Source organism: Engystomops pustulosus, chromosome 4 (genome assembly GCF_040894005.1).
Source record: "Engystomops pustulosus chromosome 4, aEngPut4.maternal, whole genome shotgun sequence".
NCBI lineage: Eukaryota > Metazoa > Chordata > Amphibia > Anura > Leptodactylidae > Engystomops > Engystomops pustulosus.
Genome location: NC_092414.1, coordinates 52906919 through 52926971, shown reverse-complemented (window position 1 = coordinate 52926971; position 20053 = coordinate 52906919). Strand labels below are relative to the sequence as shown.

At 39.3% G+C, this 20053-nt stretch overlaps 1 protein-coding gene across 2 annotated transcripts in view; it reads left to right on the top strand.

The window, feature by feature from the left end:
• DOCK2 (dedicator of cytokinesis 2) overlaps nucleotides 1–20053 on the top strand; it is a 471688-nt gene that overhangs the window by 402185 nt on the left and 49450 nt on the right. For both annotated transcript variants that reach the window (XM_072145916.1, XM_072145917.1), the window contains exons 39-43: nucleotides 1062–1151; nucleotides 4019–4123; nucleotides 8207–8348; nucleotides 12087–12168; nucleotides 17693–17777. In XM_072145916.1, the coding sequence (XP_072002017.1) occupies nucleotides 1062–1151; nucleotides 4019–4123; nucleotides 8207–8348; nucleotides 12087–12168; nucleotides 17693–17777 (504 nt within the window). The remainder of the gene's footprint in view (nucleotides 1–1061; nucleotides 1152–4018; nucleotides 4124–8206; nucleotides 8349–12086; nucleotides 12169–17692; nucleotides 17778–20053) is intronic.

Genomic DNA, 20053 nt, shown 5'->3' with positions numbered 1-20053 from the left:
CAGTGCCCGACAGAATTGTGTCGCACGCCCTATGTTAAAGGTGCACCTAAAAAATAATTAGTGCACTTTGTCGGAGCAGTGCAGGGAACTCCAGATCCGTGAAGAACGAGCGCCACGTTTCATGAATCTATTGCACCCTGCACTATACAGAGGAAAACTACAACAAGTGCAGTTTGCAGAGTTTTTGATAAATGTTGTCCACTGTGCTTACAGCTGAAATAACCGTAAAGTAATGCCTTCATACACAGACGATGCCTTTGTGGAAGGAATTTTTTCTGACTTTGAGGAAAGTTTTCTGTCATCCTCTTGGTCATAAAGTGGGTTGAGCAAGTGTTTTTCAGCATTTTCCATAACTAATGTTGCAGTTACTGCATCTTTTGTAGAAATCAAAGTAGCAACAGTTATCACCAAGTTTAGCTGGATCTGCCAGTGATCTGCAGATGAAAATCTTTAAAACATAAGTCAGATATTTTGAGACAGAATTTTGTGTCAGCAAATTGCTACATTTAACTTCCAAATGTTCCTCAAGAAGTTAGTTGTTTTTGTTGGATAACTGTTGTGTATTTGTGAGCACCAAGCTTTTCTGGGTCCTCACTGGTCTCTACTCACTAGACACATCTCAATTCAATGGAAAAATCGGTCCATTATCGAAATGCTCCCCTAGTACTTCTGTCTTTGGAACAATAAAAAGTAAAGATCATATAGCATCTTGTTTTAATTATCTTCCCTAACTTGCATAACACAGTCATAATAACAGACGTGTATGATTAAACCTTGCCATTTGTACTTATTAAATGTAACCATCTTCTTATTATGAATGTCAGCGTGATACCATTTTGGAAGCAGTATTTTGCTATCCAGTAATTTATTATCAGTATGCCCTTGCAGTTTGGAACTGGTTTTGAATTGTGTGTTTCAGAGCTAAAAGGACAGGTTTGTAATTTAACTTTGTGCCTCCTTCTTTTATTTTATTACTCTGCAAAATGAGACATTCAAGGGCAAATCAGTATGATATTTCAAAGGAGCACAATTTTCCATTTTATTATGTAATTACATTACAGATGTGGGAGGAAGCAATATCCCTGTGCAAACAATTGGCAGACCAATATGAGATGGAAATCTTTGACTATGAGCTACTGAGCCAGTGTTTGGTAAGAACTTTTCATTAAACTCCTCTTTGTAGTACTACACCATTTAAAAATGACTATATTTATTGCAGTACAAACCCTATGTATTTTCATTCACCCAATCTGTCATTTTCTTTATTTTTCCAAAAAGTCAGGTAATGTTCTTTTATTCTTGGGTTGTCAAAATTATATTTACGCTAAAGAAGATAATATTGTCTGAGTATGAGTGATGTCTTTAGTGTGACCTATACAGAGGAGAGAGGCAAAGTGACAAGAATTTTTGCATTGGAAGACGACTAGTCATTATTGAATGTTAAACACTTTTTTATATTGATATACCAAAAGTGATGTAAAAAGTAATTACTTAAGATATCTGTTAGGTTAAACTCTTCAATCTAAGTTTTCCAGGCTAAGAAGCACACCCAGTTGTTTTTTTGAGTGATGCAGTGTCAATCAGCTGCTTGGGAGGCATCCAGGCACTCCATTTTAACCCACGGGCTTCATTCAGTGCCTATTAGACAAGCCTGCTGGCTCTGGTTATCTGTATACTCAACTGTGCTCTGTGCTGTGTTTCTAACCTTTTTCTTTGTAATTTGACTATTCTATTGCTTTGTGATTTTGTACTTGTCTGCCATCTTGGTTATCTTGGTTTGCCTGGCCTTACTATTTGGATGTCCATTTCTCTTGTTTGTTTGTCTAACTGTTCTGTGCACAAAACCAGGGTAGCAACCATCACCTAGTTTTCGGCTAGTAATTAGGCAAGGTGAGAAGCAGACCAACATTTCTGACTTTTATCAAACATGATATAGGATGTTTGAATATACACTATATTTCACTTATCTGTTAGAAAGCAGGCATTCTGAAAATTAGAAAGTGAAAAATGTGCACAATAGAGTAATATAATCTGGGAAAGTCAGTTTAACAACACCAAGTGCTGCTTGCTTTGTCACAAGACACAGCAACAATTTAGGCATGAACATGAAGTTAACCAGATCCATGCTTTCTGTAGCATGTTGCCATTCAATCTATCCTTAGACCATGCAAAAAATGAGGAGGAACTGAAACGTTTTCAGAGGGTTTATTCTGAACATTAAAAAAATGTAAGGCATATTTCTTAAATATGCCACCACCATCCAGCTTGTAAGATGTCATCATTGTGACCATATAAATAAAGTAGGATGGCTCTGTATGTTTACCTAATGGTAACATAGGATCAGGGAGTAACAGTTCTCCTTACGGAGAGTTTGACAATTAAAGGGGTTTTGCCACGAAAGAAAATTCTCAAATCTCAATCCCTTAGTGATGTTTACACAATAAAGATCATTTTAACCACCTTACTTTCAGATTTTACTCAGTTTTATTGCTGTTTTAGCTCATATCACTCAGTGATGGTCAGTGTAAGTGTAAGATTCCTGAGTGAGTGTGGGTGGGTACTCTCTAAGTAGACACAATATGAGCCCTCTAGTTCAGTGGTGGCTAACCTATGGCACTGGTGCCAGAGGTGGCACTCAGAGCCCTTTTTGTGGGCACTCAGGCCATCACCAGAGATGACTCCAGGTATCTTCCTGCAGTCCCAAACAGTCCAGGACTTGCTATGCACAGAGCTATTTTAAAGTGACAGGGCTACCTGGGACTACTGGAGGAGTGGGAAGGTGTGGACAGATCTGGATTATCATTGTAGCTCCTGATCCGGCCCTGACAATTCTTCCTGTTTATGGGACCCTGGAAGGAAACTACAATGATCATCCAAATTTCTTCTATTTTCTGCTTTACTTGTATCCTCAGGGTGCTGATATGAATGAAAGCTGTGACAGAGGAGGGAGTATAAATAACAAATTAAATTCCTGTGTTGGCACTTTGCGATAAATAAGTGGGTCTTGGTTGTAGTTTGGGCACTCAGTCTTTAAAAGGTTCGCCATCACTGCTCTAGTTCTTTGTGCTGACAATGTAGTTAGATTATCAGGGTACAAGCTTTATATAGACTTTCATTTACCTTCTGAACATTGTACTTTCTGATACATAAAAAGAGAGATGAGATAGATCAGAGATGAGATGATGAGATGCCTATTACACACTTTCAGATCTGCTACATATAGGTTCTCTTACTATGAGATCTCCTGTGCCTCCCTCCCCTGATAAAGAACTTATCTGCTCGTAGCTTGAAAATTCTCTCTCCTCACGATGTGTTTACTGCCAGGAAGTGAAGGAGTGTCTGTGAGCTCCATACTGGACTGCAGGGGGCAGGGCTTAAGAAGTAGTATGTTACCAAATAATTAGACAACTTACTTAATAGAAAATGTATGATCAGAAATGAGTCAAATTAGTTTAACATTTTCATTGTATACAGTCTCCATGTAGGCAGCCATTGTCCTATAAGGATCAGTTATCGTATTTATATCACCCGTTTATTATAAATCTATACATTTACTGGTTCATATGGTCCATGTGGCTGCTGTAAAGCATACAGTATCTCTGAATGTCCTTATCAGCAGACTAGGCACTACTTCTGCTCCCATAATCATATTAAAAAATATCAATAAAAATATAGAAGCGAAAATAAAAAAAATGTAGAAAAATAATTAGTTTTAGTATCTGGACTGAATTTGTAAAAAAAAAATAGGTCCTTTATTCATTAAGTGCAGTTTTGCAAGGGCTACAAATATTCTTTCCTCCTCTAAAAATGTATATTTTGTAACTTTTAAGTAGTGCAAATATATCACCTTATAAATTAAAATAGTCAAATACAACTATGAATATCTTACTGTTTATCCATTTCTAACATTTTTAAATAATAATCTGTCGTTACAATACAACCTTTTCACAGTCTTATCACAAATATAAAATATTCCAACTTACTGTAATATTCTTTTTTTACATTTCATTATTGGCAGACACAGCAAGCAAAATTCTATGAAAACATAATGCAAATTCTTCGTCCGAAGCCTGATTACTTTGCAGTCGGATACTATGGGCAAGGATTCCCAACATTCCTCAGGGTAAATGTTTTATATCCACAATAACTAGTTTTATGGATGCCAATAAAGTGGTGAAATGAACAGACAGATGTAGATGTACACAAGAGTTTTGATTTACTGACAGTATATATAATGCCTGACAAATTAATGCAGTACTGCAGTATTTCTTCTTAAAGCAAGAACATGATTCAAGAACATTGTGCTGTCCAAATACAAGCCACATGGTCAAATAAGATCCTTAGAAGTTTTTAATCACAGTAAACCATATTAATTTTTATCTGATAAAAAATCTTGATAGTTCTTGGTAATATTATAAATTCATTTTCACTTATTTTTTTAAACATTAATATTAAATAATTAATAATATCATCATCAATTACTTAAGAATTGATAAGTTCAACGGCAAACCTATTAGGTATTGAAAACCCTAAAAAGATCGAGTTTGGAGCTGAAACATTGCCGGTACAGTATGTGTTTCCTTGTTCTATAGATTTGAAAATGAAGAAGCTGTATTTATACAAAACAGTTTAGGAAAACCGAATATTGACTTAATTAATTAGTTAATAAAATAAACCACTCTTTTTTAACCTCCAGCATTTTTTGCTCCCCTACCGTATTTTTCGGACTATAAGGTGCACAAAAAATCCTTTGATTTTCTCAGAAATCAAAGGTGCGCCTTATAGTCCAGTGCGCCTTATATATGAACCATACTTACAGACAACAGCTGCCTTGAACTGTGCACAGGTCTGCCACCTGCTGGTCATTCATCCTTATAATCAGGTGCACCTTATACTCTGGCGCACCTTATATATGAACCTAGACGTTTTAGCAGGCATTTATTGATGGTGTGCCTTATAATCCGGTGCGCCTTATAGTCCGAAAAATACGGTACTTTCCCAATCCATCATTTCTTTATTTTTCTGTGTAGGGAGCATTATGAGGGCTTGTTTGCTGTGTAACAAATTCTGCTTTCTAAATGCGGTATTGAATATTCCATATAATATTCCATTGTATTGGGAAGCAAGAAAAAAAATTCAAATGCAGTGAGCACTGTTTTTTTGGCATTCTCTGTCGGTACAATCACAAAGAAATTTTTAAAAAATTAAAACCTTTTGTACAAAAAATTTATTTGTTTCTCTATATTCTGACGCTAATAACTTTTTTCACACTTTGGTATAAAGAGCTGTGCAAGGTCTCATATTTTGTGGGAAATAATCACATTTGCAATTCTAACATTTGTATAGCCTTTTGATCACTTTTTGTCTTAATTTTTATGAACTGCAAAATGGAAAAAGTAGCGATTCAGACATCTATGCTATTTTCCATACCGGGTTCACTGACAGGAATACCATTCTTATATTTTGATAGATCTGGACTTTAGGGACTTTAGGGACAGACCTTTTAAAATGTTAGAATTTATTTTATATCAGGTATATTTTTGTATCAGGAAAGTGGTTGATACAAATACAATACAATACAGCTGTATTGCAGTACATGGTGTTTTTGCTGATGACCTCGAGAAATGACAAGGCATGGAATCTTGTACAGACTCCAGGCTGTCATGGAGACAGATCGTCACTCCCTAATGATGTAATGGGGAGTGACCATCCCTCCACTTGCCACCTAGGATTTAACCCCTTAACGCTCTGCGCCGTAGCTCTACGGCGCAGAGGTATAAGGGATGTATGAAGAGGGCTCACGGGCTGAGTCCTCTTCATACAGAGGTGGGGGTTTTTGCATTTTGCAGAAAACCCCCGCCGCTAATAACCGCGGTCGGTGCTTGCAACGATCGCGGCTATTAACCCTCTAAACTTTGCCGCCGGCGGCGTTTAGAAGACGGCGGCGCGCGGGCGCCGCCATCTTTTTTTCGATCGCCACGCCCCGAACGTCATCGGGGGCCGGCGATCGGTTACCATGGTAGCCTCGGGTCTTCTTTTGACACGAGGCTACATGGTTTATGCAGGTTCGTTACAATGAGCCAGTGGCTCATTGTAATGTATGACCTGCAAAAATGCCATATATTGCAATACTGTAGTATTGCAGTATATGGTAGGAGCGATCTGACCATCTAGGGTTAATGTACCCTAGATGGTCTAAAAAATAGTGAAAAAAAAAGACAAAAAAAAGTTTAAAAAATAAAAAAAATTTATAAAATATTAAAAGTTCAAATCACCCCCCTTTCCCTAGAACGGATATAAAACATAACAAACAGTAAAAATCACAGACATATTAGGTATCGCCGCGTCCCAAAATGCCCGATCTATCAAAATATAAAAACGGTTACGGCCGGCGGTGACCTCCGAGGCGGGAAATGGCGCCCAAATGTCCGAAATACGAATTTTACACCTTTTTACATAACATAAAAAAAAAATAAAAAATGATCAAAATGTCGCACAGACCTCAAAATGTTAGCAATGAAAACGTCGCCTCATTTCGCAAAAAATGACCCCTCACACATCTCCGTGCGCCAAAGTATGAAAAAGTTATTAGCGTCAGAAGATGGCAAAAATTTTTTTTTCTTTTTTGTACACATTCGTTTAATTTTTGAAAATGTATTAAAACACAATAAAACCTATATAAATTTGGTATCACCGCGATCGCACCGAACCAGAGAATAAAGTAGGCATGTTATTTGGAGCGAAGAGTGAAAGTCGTAAAAACTGAGCCCACAAGAACGTGACGCACGTGCGGTTTTTTTTCAATTTTTCCACATTTGGAATTTTTTTTCAGCTTCGCAGTACACGGCATGTTAAAATAAATAACATCACGGGAAAGTAAAATTTGTTACGCACAAAATAAGCCCTCACACAGGTCTGTACACGTAAAAATGAAAAAGTTATGGATTTTTGAAGTTGGAGAGCGAGAAATCAGCCGAAAAACCCTGCGTCCTTAAGGGGTTAAAGGCACCTGGCAGCATTTACCAGGTTTATATCAGTGATCAGCCTGTGAGTACATCACAGGTCGTTAAGATGTTAAATATCTAAAATAACAAGTACACAAGGTTGTAAGCCATTTTAAATGCCTCACTATTTTCCCTTTAAATACTTTCATCATATTTCCACAGAATAAAGGATAAGCGGCTGAATATAAATTAAGGGATAGTACACAATCTACTACTGCTTCAATCGTGTCATGTGGTTTTGCAAAAGATAATTATCTAAGTTTATATAATCCAGAGCAGTGATCATTTAAAACTATTTCTTTTGATCTGGAGGACATCCAATAGATCCTAATGGGACCTGTGTGATATGTATTTTCCCTGTGGTGGACCACAAGAAAATGGAACACTTATAACCTGGTTGCTTTATAGGTTAGAATTTATCGCTTTGGCTCCCATGAGCAAGACATGTTATGATCATATTATAATCTGGGGAATCCTCCAACAATAGAAATTATCTACAGCAATGAACCATTTAATATTCCATTAACTTATGCAATCTTAGGTTTGTAGTAGAGCAATGAAAATGGAATAACAACTTAAAGGACATCTTCCTCCAGGATCAAGGATTGTAAACCAAGCACACTGACATACTGGTGCGTGTGTGATCTGGCAGGACTTGCTCTTTTTTAGCTTCTTATGTCCTGGTTTTTTACAAAAAAAATGGCTTTTAAAATTATGCAAATGACCCTAAGGGGCTCCAGGCTCCATAGATTTTAAAACTTTTCTTTCTTAAAAACAAGGGCACATTAAGTTTAAAGAAGAGTGGGGCACACACCAGTATGTATGTCAGTGTGCTTGTGTTACAATCCTTTATCCTGGTGGTATATGTCCTTTAAGTTAGTGTGTTTTTGACAATAACTGCTAATGCATTTTTGGCAAAGTGCAGCAAACAAAATCCTCATCATCATGCCATTTTTACAAGGCCCCCAAAAAACTGTAAAGGAGGCCTTATAGCCAGACCATTTATGGATGAGCCTGTACGAGTAGTAAGAGAAAGATAACTGGCTGGTGGGATCAGTTGGCGATGGAACTATTACTAGTTCACAGTAAACTATATTGCTACTTACTCTCATATATTTAAATGGATTTTATTTATACTGTTTAAGATGGATAAAATATTTCATTATGCCATTAATGATTAGATCTTGAACAATTATTTACAGAACAAGGTGTTCATTTATCGAGGAAAAGAATATGAACGGAGAGAAGATTTCTTGGCACAGTTGATGAGTCAATTCCCTTTTTCAGAGAAGCTGAATACTACCTCCTCCCCTGGAGAAGACATCAAAAACGCCCCTGGACAATGTATGTAACAGTCTCTACTTTAGGACAATGTCAACCAGCAGTGATCTTCATCAGTTTTTTTTTTTGCATAGATCATTGTTATTGAGGGTACGGCCTGCTGATGTATCCGGTGGTTGGCTATGCTGGTGTACAAATGTACACCAAGCCCAGCCTAGTACTGTTGTTGGCGACTGTTCAGGCCTGGACAGTCACAAACTACAGAGACAGGTACGGACAAGAACACTCCCACTTCAAGCTCCTCCTTGCCCACTTGGCATGGAGGTGGCGTAAAGAGGTTAATAAGTGCAATTTAAGGTGGCTCACAAGGAATTCCAACTACTCATCCCACATACATCCTTTGACAGGAGTATATGGTATGGTGGACTTATTTTCTACTCCCTGAAACCTCTTTAAGGATCTTTATTTTTTTTTAAAGATATTTTAAATTTGTAAAACATCACTGGGGAGGTAGCATTGAAAAAAAAGGTGTGGCTGAAAGTTTTACATGGAACGCCTGTTGGAGGAAATTTAGAATATATAAAAAGTTTAACCAGATACAACATAAATCAGAATTATCACAAAAGTCAGATCGGCTGAGTAATATCAAAGATGCAGTCTCAAAAAGTTCTCTCTATAAAGTACTCCCATTTATTTTAAGCCTCTGGGTAATGTTACATGTAACAACATTTTAATAGTGCATATCTATTGTCAACGAGATTCCCTGAGGTATAAAGCATCTGGCCATGCTTGCAGAAAGATATTCGGAAAGTGAAAGGACATTGGGTGCATGTCTTCCAAGCTTCCTCTTAGCAGGGTCTATAGGTAATGGACACAAGTAGGGATATGTCTCTGTGTATGAGTTCATGTACTGTACATAAAGTATGATATGCACATACCTGTCATATCTTACAAATTGGATAGAATATGGCAGCTCATTATTATGTTTTTTGTATTTGTATGATGAATCTGGGATTTTTATCTGACATTTGTACTGTGCAGCAAAGCCTTGTTATAATTCCAGTGACTTATCTAGCACATGTCACAGTATAATATACAGTACAATTTTCCTCTAAGGTGGACAGTGTGGAAAGGAGAAAGGATTTTTTATTTTTTTTCATTTCTTATTAAACCATATACAGATTCACCATATCACAAAAATACATAAATACATGATATTAATCACTATTCCCATTTCCATATCAATACAGGCGGTCCCTGAAATAAATGGAACCCGTTATTAGAAACTGACCTAATTTACCATTACCAGCATGTTTCTTTCATGGCATGGTATGGTGGCATACCTTTGAAGTGAGATGTAAATTGGTTGTATAAAGTCATGGAGGTAAAGAGCTCAGTATTGAAGTCAAGCTCTCCTTTATCATGAAGGAGTTCTGGTTAGTCATGTGTCTGGATGCAGGACCATCAATTACAGTAAAGAGGACATTTTGAAGTGAGGAAAGCTTGACTACAACTCTGCCCCTCCTTGACTTTATACAACCAAATTACATGTCACTTCAAAGTTGATTTTCTTAATGATGCCATCGCCCTTGGCCATGAAATAGACATGAACTAGAAGGTTCAGCTGCTTGAGGTCATACTTGTAGTGGTTTATTAGGGCAATTTCTGTTGACAGCTTCCATTTAAGGACACCTGAATTACAGACGACCCTTAGTCATGGTACATTCAAATGGCCGTCTGGGGGGATGTACCTGCGGCTGAAAATTTGCGGCCAAATATATTTCCCCATAGATGCAAAGGCAGTCCGGCGGCGATACGATGCCACACATGTGTGGTACCGTTCTGCAACATACACGGGGAAAAGATAGAGCATGCAGCTGTGTGAATGTACTCTTACAGACAGACCTGTCTGCCCACTGTGAACTTTTTGTGTATGGTTATTGCATTGTTATACCAAAGACAATACCATTTTCTTTTTCCTACCTCGCCTCTTCCCACCTCCCAATTTCTTCTTTTTTTTTTTTTTAAAGATCCTCTTTCTTTAAAGGGAAGAACAGGAAAGAATTAAGATGAGGTGGTTGAGAGAAATTGGAAAGAAGAGAATTAAAACAATACACTAATCAGGGCCAGTGGTATTTCCAATAACAGATACAGTATATTATCCATAGGGTGTCCTAACTTTCTGTAGTGTTTCTCCGCCTCATTGCCGCAGGAGTGTGTTTGTTTGTTTTTTTATTATTATTATTTTTATATATTTTCCTGCAGTAACTTCCACAAAGGACATGATCAATGGCTTTTCTAATACCAGCCCATTAGCTTAATTACCATTTTATGATAACATAATTAGCAAGACATATATGCCCACACATTTCTTTCACCTAGAAGCAGCATCCCCTTAAAATAAACAAGTTTTCAATTATTTCCTCTTGTCCGGCCGGGCGATAAGCAAAGCAAACATTTACACCGGGCACTTTATCACCAAGTACTTCATTAAACGTAACTTTATAGTCTATTCACTATGATTTATGAAACCTGAGTGAAGACTAATTGAGCAGATAGTAAAGGCATACACATACTAAATTAATATTCACTGCAATCTCTGGAGAGCTGTCCCTTGGCTTTATTTATGTCGGGGAAAAGCAATTATTTTCTGCTTGTTACCCAAAGTATAAAAGGATAAGATCTCAGCAGGACTTGTGTGCTACATAGAGGCGCTAATATTGTTCACATCTTCATCCACAGAACAATGATATAATACTTTCGTATCAAACGTACATCTTCATAGTATACCTATAATTTCCGTAAAGAGACGTGGAGCACACTGAGGAATAGAAATGCTAATGTAACTGTATGAAGGCCAAAATGACACATACACGGGTCTCTTTCCATTTAAATAGAATTATAGAGAAAGAACAAATCAAATGGTACATAGAGTCTACTGTTCTCCCTTAAGGATCAACACCGCTCTTTCTAATTAAATAGATCTGTGCGTGAGGCTTTTTAGACATCTACTTTGCCCAATGTAAAATGAATCGAGAAAACACAATTTTAGGATGCATTTAATAAAATACTTCCATAAAATATTTTGTTTTGACAATCACAGCAAATTTGGGAGCCATAATAGGAATAAGTAGGTATAGAAATGAAGCATTGTGTAAAGCTGAGACTCTAATCTGGCCATCAGGGTTATACAGATCAGTGACTACATATCTTTTTACCTTAAAAGGGGTATTCCAGGAATGAACATAATTCATATACAAATGGGTACTCAAAATATAAGCTAATGTGTAATTAGTTGTTCTTTAAAATTTTGCTCCTCTTAATAGAAAATTAGAATTAGCAGAAGAATTAAAATGCTACTGGCCCTTTAATCAGTCCGTTAATTTCCCCCGCGCGGTCCGTTGCGGATCAGACACAGAACAGAAGATGGCCGCTGGTCACATGTCCACATCACATGTCCTGCACCTGCCTGGGCAGGTCATGTGATCACCACCACGTTTGTCTGTAGTCAGTTGGTTGTCTATTACATCATCACCGGGAGCAGAGCAGAAGAGGGAGAAGGAGTTACTGAGAACTAAAGGATCATGGAACTTGTAGTTTCGAGTGGCGGCCATCTTAGTGATATCTCCACCTACTTTAGAGAGGCCATAAATGTTCTAAATCATAAAATCAAACTATTTAAGCTCCGTTTTGTGACTAATGACATTGAGTATTGTTCTACTCATTTATTTATATCATCATGGGTTTTTGTGTCAGAAGTTTATATTCCCATAATACCCCTTTAACTGATTTTCATTCCAGATATTCAGTGTTTTACCGTACAGCCAGTCCTGGAGGAACATCCCCAGTTTAAGAATAAGCCTGTGCCTGATCAGATTATAAAGTAAGTACTGAATTTAATGTGATTTGTACTGTTCAGCAGTGTTAAACTGTGTTCACATCTTGTCTTATTGTATGCAATACGCTTAGAGAATCTCCTATCATAACTGTCATAGAATAGCATGGTGTGAAAAATTATTTACTCTTTTCTGAATTCTTAATCTTTGGAATGTCTGTATCATATTTCAGATCATCAAACAAATTAAAATATTAGAGAAAAATAACACAATCACAAAATGCAGTTGTCTGAAAAAGCCCCCCCCCCTAAACCTAATGTTTGGGATTTGTACTGTTTATTACATTTTATATCAGTTCTATGGAAAGGGGGGGTTGATTTGAATATTTTTTAATTAGTTTTTTTAAAATTTTTCTTTAACTATTGTTTTAGTCCCCCTAGGTTACTTTAGATGGTCTGATCATTTCTACCATATACTGAAATTTTTACACAGTATTCATTACAATGAGCCACTGGAGCCATCTGCATGAATCTGAAAATGACATGCAGCCTTGGTCTGATGAAGACCAGAGGCTGTCATGGTACCAATTGTTGTTACCTGATGACGTCCCGGAGAGCAACAATCAGGGACGGCTGCATCGGTAGGGTTGATATCAGACCACATCACAGTAACAAGTGTGACAAACATCCAAAAGATTAAGAAATCAGGGGGCAAATAATTTTTTAACTTCACTGTATCTTACTGTCCCTTTTTACGGGAAAAAGTAGTAGCCCGAATAAAAAGGAATGCCCAAGTATACCATTAAGATTTTTTTTTTTTATCAATGCAAGATGTACAGGCCCATTTAGGAGGTAGTAATTGCAGAAAAATACAGAATTTGACGTGAAGAAAGTAACATATCATTGTGAACATACAATAACAGTACTAGTATCATTTGTATGAAATTGGACATACTACATACTCAAACACATGCATAGTAATGGGATAAACTACTAAGATAAATATGTCTAAAGATTAACAGTCCAGTATTCCACTGTAAATCTTACAATGCAGTACATAACAATTTAGATGTGTAAATCACATCAAAACATGCTTATAAGTATTTATTAATACACTGCGCTAGAAATCTGGCATAATTTGCAGCATGTCTATTTGCTATTCACCACATTAATTTTGTTTTATACATTTTTCTGCCATGTTTGATAAGAGCCAGAGCTTAATAGAAAGTTTTGTGCTTAGAGTGAAACTTTAGATGTACCACTGTGCATTAAAAATACAATTCAATTCACGGGCTGATCTCTCTCTCTTCATACTCACCGGGCATTTGCTGCATAATGCAGCAAACACCCATCGCTAACGCCAATAGCAAGTGTTAACCATTTAAATGCTGCCTGCGAAGTTCCCGGGAGCATTTAAATGTTGGTGGCACATGCAGAATCCCTATATAGACCCTAGGGCAGTGATGGCGAACCTTTAAGAGACCGAGTGCCCAAACTGCAAACCAAAGGCGACGTTTCTAGTGCAAGGTGCCAACACAGCAGTTTAGTCCAATAGCGCCACAATACCACTATACAAGAGACAAATAACACTGTGACATCATGAGGCCACCATTACAACCACATAAATAGCATAAAGACCATTATCAGAGGTCGCACTAACATTTTTCCAGAAGGGTAATAATACTCCTCTCACCATTTTTGAGGAGTATTTTTACCCGAGGAGGAGTATGAAAATTTTGGTAATACGCCGCGCACACTACGCTCACACTGCACACACAGCACACACTCCACTCCACTCACACTGCGCACACTCCACTCCACTCACACAGCGCACACTCCACTCCACTCACACTCCACTCTGCGCACACTCCACTCACACTGCGCACACTCCACTCCACTCACACAGCGCACACTCCACTCCACTCACACAGCGCACACTCCACTCCACTCACACTGCGCACACTCCACTCCACTCACATAGCGCACACTCCACTCCACTCACACTTCACTCACACTGCGCACACTCCACTCCACTCACACAGCGCACACTCCACTCCACTCACACTCTGCTCACACTGCGCACACTCCACTCCACTCACACTGCGCACACTCCACTCCACTCACACTGCGCACACTCCACTCCACTCACACAGCGCACACTCCACTCCACTCACACAGCGCACACTCCACTCCACTCCACTCACACTCTGCTCACACTGCGCTCACTCCACTCCACTCACACTGCGCACACTCCACTCCACTCACACTCTGCTCACACTGCGCACACTCCACTCCGCTCACACTCCACTCACACAGCGCACACTCCACTCCACTCACACAGCACACACTCCACTACACTACACTCACATAGCACACACTCCACTCCACTACACTCACAAGCACACACTCCACTCCACTACACTCACATAGCACACACTCCACTCCACTACTCTCACACAACACACACTCCACACCACTACACTCACACAGCACACACTCCAATACACTCACACCAGCATAGACAGACACACATAGAGGGCCTTACTAAGTGCAGCAGCCGCGGAAACGTCAGGCACCGGGACCCCGCAGGCAGCGGGCACCGGGACCCCGCAGGCAGCGGGCACCGGGACCCCGCAGGCAGCGGGCACCGGGACCCCGCAGGCAGCGGGCACCGGGACCCCGCAGGCAGCGGGCACCGGGACCCCGCAGGCATCAGGACCCCGCGACTCTGCAGGCGAGGATGGAGTGACGTCGGAGCACAGGAGCAGGCAGGAGGCATGGGGCACCGGGACCCCGCAGGCATCAGGCATCAGGACCCCGCGACTCTGCAGGCAGCAGGGCGGGGACAAGCAGGCATCGGGACCCCGCCCTGCTGCCTGCAGAGTCGCGGGGTCCTGATGCCTGCGGGGTCCCGGTGCCCGCTGCCTGCGGGGTCCCGGTGCCCGATGCCCGGTGCCCCTACAGATACATTGCCCCCTGAAACTTTCTTTGCCCCCTAACTATAACTTCTCCTGTGTACGCTGGACAGATGTGGAATGTGTCATGATGAACTGTCTATGTCAGAGTGTGACATGTGCAGGGGAATTATCCCAGCTTTGTCGCACTCACAGCTGCGTCTTACTTTAGCTACAGTAATAGTACTTTATGTGGCCAGAACAGGCTGCTCAGGTACTATTACTATCATTGGAATTGGCCATCTATAGGTACAGAGTCCTCTGCCATCGTAGCACAGGTGTCAGGGCCTAGAAATGTATTAAACAGTCCACTGATGGGTCTTTCAAGTCTGTAACTTAGACAAATATGTCTAAAGATTGATACTCCAATATTTATTTGCAGATTTGTATATCGCAATATGAAAAATATTTTTACGTATTTACAAGTAAATGGTGAAAGGTATAATTTGTGGCAAATGCCTAAATGCCTTTCATTACATTTATTGTGTTTTTGTGTTTTCATTAGGGTGTGGGCTTAGTAGTAAGGTGTTGGCTTATTGATTGAAATTAAAGGGAACCTGTCATCTGGAATGTCATTTTTAGCTGGTGACAGGTCCAATAGCCAATGCTACGCTGACTCTAAAAATGCTGAATCATTTCAGTAATTTTTATAAGTTTAATTCACATTACCTGACATAGGCTACTGTAACCTGCCAGCTAAAAATGACATTTCTTGTGAGTATCAAGGAAAGCAATTATTAATATTCCGTGCTTTCAGAATTTATTCAGTTTAAGAATAAACGTATGCCCCCGGGCTGTAGCCTCCGGCGTGATGGAAAGGAGGAGGGGTTATCCCTTCCCTCTTCATAGAAATGCACGTCGTACGTGCCATTAACACAGGGAAACATAGAATATGCCCTATCTTTTCCCCATGTATGGAGTGTTATGGTGCTGCACGTTTGTGGCACTGTATCGCTCCGTGTGGGCATTGCCATCTATGGCAGACGTATGAGGGTGGGGTAAATGCATCCTTAATTATATAAATCTTTATTTATTTAGCACCATCATATTCCATAGCACTTTACAAATCATTGGGGACATCTACAAATAAAATAATACATTACAGAGTACAGTCATATGGAACAATAGGAGTGAGGGTCCTGCACACAAAGTTTACAGCCAAGAGAACAGAATATAATAAATTAATAAAAATGCTGCAGCTTGAACCAGCCATCACCCGCCATCTTATATACAAAGTTCAATGTCAATGGGACTGCAGAGAAGCCAGTAGCTAGGTATCTATCTGGTGTTTGCCAGATATCAGATGGGAGGAGAACACAGGACAGGTTAGTAGAGAGTGAGTTGAAATTTCATGTAGCTAGGGAGCTAGGTCTGGGGTTTTAAGAGCACATTTGAAACTTTGGAAGATGGGTATTGACCTGGGGAAGGGCATTCTAGAGAACTGCTGAAGCTCGTTAGAAGTCCTGGAGACTTGCATGAGAGGTTTGAATTAAGGTAGACATCTAGGATCACTGGCTGATCAAAGAGAACAGGTTGGGCTATTGACTGCAATAAGATAGGAGAGGTAGGGAGGTTCAGTGGTAGGGATCACGCGGAGCTTTGTGGATGAGGGTAATAATTTTAAACTTTAGTCAGAAGGAGATGGGCAACCAGTGCAGTGACAGGCACAGACTGGAGGCCTCCATGTAGCATTTGGTTTGAAAGACGAGCCTGGCTGATCCTTAATGGTAAATATAGTCACTTCTGTGGAATCTCGCCTACAGTAAAGTCTTATTAAGAGCTAGTACTTTAAGGCTACAAGAAAAAAAATGTGGGCCATTCTCATGACCCCAAACAACAGACCCATGATCCAATGAGGTCCAAGTGTCATCAGCAAGTGACGTCACTGCTGTCATCAAAAGCAGAGTTGTGTGGTTCAGACTAAAGCACACACAGATTCCACGGCTGTGTGCATAAGCCAATAGACATGAATGTGTTAAATTAATGTTTAGCACAAGGACAAAAAGTATGTGCTTGTGGAAGCAGCCTTAGAAGTAATGGCTTAACCTCTACAGTTTAAGGATGAAGTAATATGGTTGGTATGTGTTATTTAGGAGATCATCCTGGTGCGCCGTAATGGATGCATCTTTGTCTATTTACTTATTCAATTTTGTAAGTAAAGACCATCTCTTACTATTTTACATAGAAAGTACTGTAATATAAGAAAACCTTTACTTTGCTTCTAGATACAATTAAACAAATGCTGGACCTTGTTTGAAGAATATGCTAATTGATTTTCTATAGCTGTGCACTTAACTTGAACAAAGTTCTCAACACAAGGCTATAAAACCGTAATTTTGGATTTTACAGCTAGCTGAAAGAAATGATATAGGCTAAATTAAAAAAGGTATGAAAAATAAGTGTAGGCATTATTCTTATTACTTAATCTATTGTACGAGCTTTCCAGGTGGACACTTTCAATTAATTTGCATACATTTTGCCTGTGAAAGTGTAAGTGGAGTATGTAGAAGTGTGGATTTATGGACGTGACTCATTAAAACATTTATAGTGAATGTGATATTGCCTCAGAGATTATACTCCGTTCTTCATTTTGGCTGATTGTCCTTGATATCTTTTAGCTTTTACAAGTCAAATTATGTGCAGAGATTCCACTATTCAAGACCTGTGCGGAAGGGCTCCATTGATCCTGAGAACGAGTTTGCTGTAAGTATACCCATTTGGGATATTTTATGTGTTTATAGTAGTAAAAAAGTCATTATGCCATGACTGTTGCTTTCATTCTGGATGAAGGTTATTTGATGAAAGAGAAGTAGAAATGTTAACAATACACCACTTTAGAAACGCACAAGCATTAATTGCTGAAATGTGGTAGGTAGTTTGTTTTTTTTACGTAATAAAATAACCTTCACTGCTCAGTACTTCAGCAGCACAAATAAAAGTACATGCAATTGAAGACAATGACAAGCATGATTTCTTTTTAAGGACATCTACCACCAGAGAGTATCCTAAAAAGGCTGATCCTTATGTCTAGGGGATGGGGGGGGGGGTGTTTTACATGTATTTTGGCATTTAACTTTGTTAAAGTGCCAGAGGCGCTCAGGCAGATGGCGCCCACATGACTCTCAGCTTTCCTGAACTTTAATCTATGCACACCACCACTGCAAGCCTCCTCCTCCCACTGGCTGGTGATGTCAGAGGGCCGGTGAGCAGAGAGAGCGGGGCTGTGCTCTCTCCGGGATCCCCAGCCGGCCCCAGGAGGAGGCTTGCAGCTTGGGTCGTGCATCTGCCTGAGTGCTTCCAGCACTTTTACAAAGTTATTATTTCGGCAGTAAAAATGCTGAAATACATGTAAAACAGTAATCTGGTGGTAGATGTCCTTTCAACTCCAAAACCTAACTATTCTAAATGAATAAAAACTAATAATGTATCGGAATAATATAGGAAAGTTACAACAAACTCAAGCATAGTCACCTCATGACTGTGGTGCTTCTTACTGGCTACTTGTCAAACAACCCAGGAATTGGGTATCCAGGTAATAACTTATATGCTCACAAGGAAGGAAGAAAGTGATCTTTCGAATATAAGCTAAAGGTCATGGCCTGTACATTGCAATGTTATGCACATTAAAAGTTTGATTAGTGACCACAGGACTGAACAGACACAGGCAGAAGTTACATCTGGCAACTTACATGATTGTAAAGAAGTGCTGAGGAAGCAAGGGGGAGGTGGATGTATCCTGTAAAGTCAGATCAAAGAGGAGCAAGTGGAGCACCTCAGACTCATTAGCATAATTTTAAAAGTTGATTTTAGAAGGAAGGAAGGATGCTGTGGATAACAAATATAAGAAGGTTTCCACAGTCGCGTGCCTGGACCTATGAGTAAGTGTCCCAGGTTTATCACGTTAGATTTCCTTTAACAATAATAATTTGCCGTCTTCCCAAAATAAATATAAGCACCACCAGACATAATTGCACCATCAAGCCACTTGTGTCAGTTCATGGAAGTGTTTACAGGTCAGTCTTCTATTAGGTGCAATTCATTATTTTAGTTTCTACCAGTAACTACAAGTAAGGTATGAATACTCTACCTATGCCCAGGTTTTAAGTACCTCATTCTTTATCTTTACCGTTACCATTATGGAAACTGCTAAAATAAAACTAATTTAATTACTACTAATTCAATTTCTACACATATGCGTAGTACAGGCTTACCAACAGAAATGTTCTAAGGATAGAATACAACATTAGTTAATCAACATTAAACAAATGCCTTCTATAAAACAACAAATCAAGTGCTAATACATGTCCTTTATATGTCATGGAGATATATGGAGGTATTCCATATACACTATATAATTTGTACAGTTTGTTGGTGCCTTTATACTGTCATCAAGATAAGGTTTTCTATATTTCTTTCTACGGTAGCTCACACCACAAAGAACCTGTCAGAGAGGAATGACTGCTAAAGAGTTAAATATATTCAGAAACAATTTACTCTTCATTACAAAAAAAGATGCCAAAGCCATTTATGAAAACTGAAGGGAAAATCTTTCTGTTGCTCGATGCTTGACAACTGCTTAGTACATGGACAGGTTTGCAATACAAACAAGCCAGGGGCTCCCGCTGTGCAATGACAAATGCAGCAGGATATAAAACGTCTACCTTGGACAGCTAACAAATTGTACTTCTCAGATGTGTGGTTTAGGCTACAATTCTGTTTATGGCATTTGGATGACTTAAATCATTAGGAATATTAATACAAAGGCTGTGCTCTACTTTATGCTTAGCTTATCAAGTGGGAAGTCATCATGCTGTCAGGACAATAGTAATCATTAGCGGATAGTTATTCTCAGGATCAATGGAATCTAATAGCTTGTGAGAGCGGAGAGCCTCGGCCACATGGCCCTCATGTGCCGCTTTGTCAGATGTACGGAGCATAGAGATAGCATAAAATGATTTTCTGCTGCTTGTGCCTTCCAA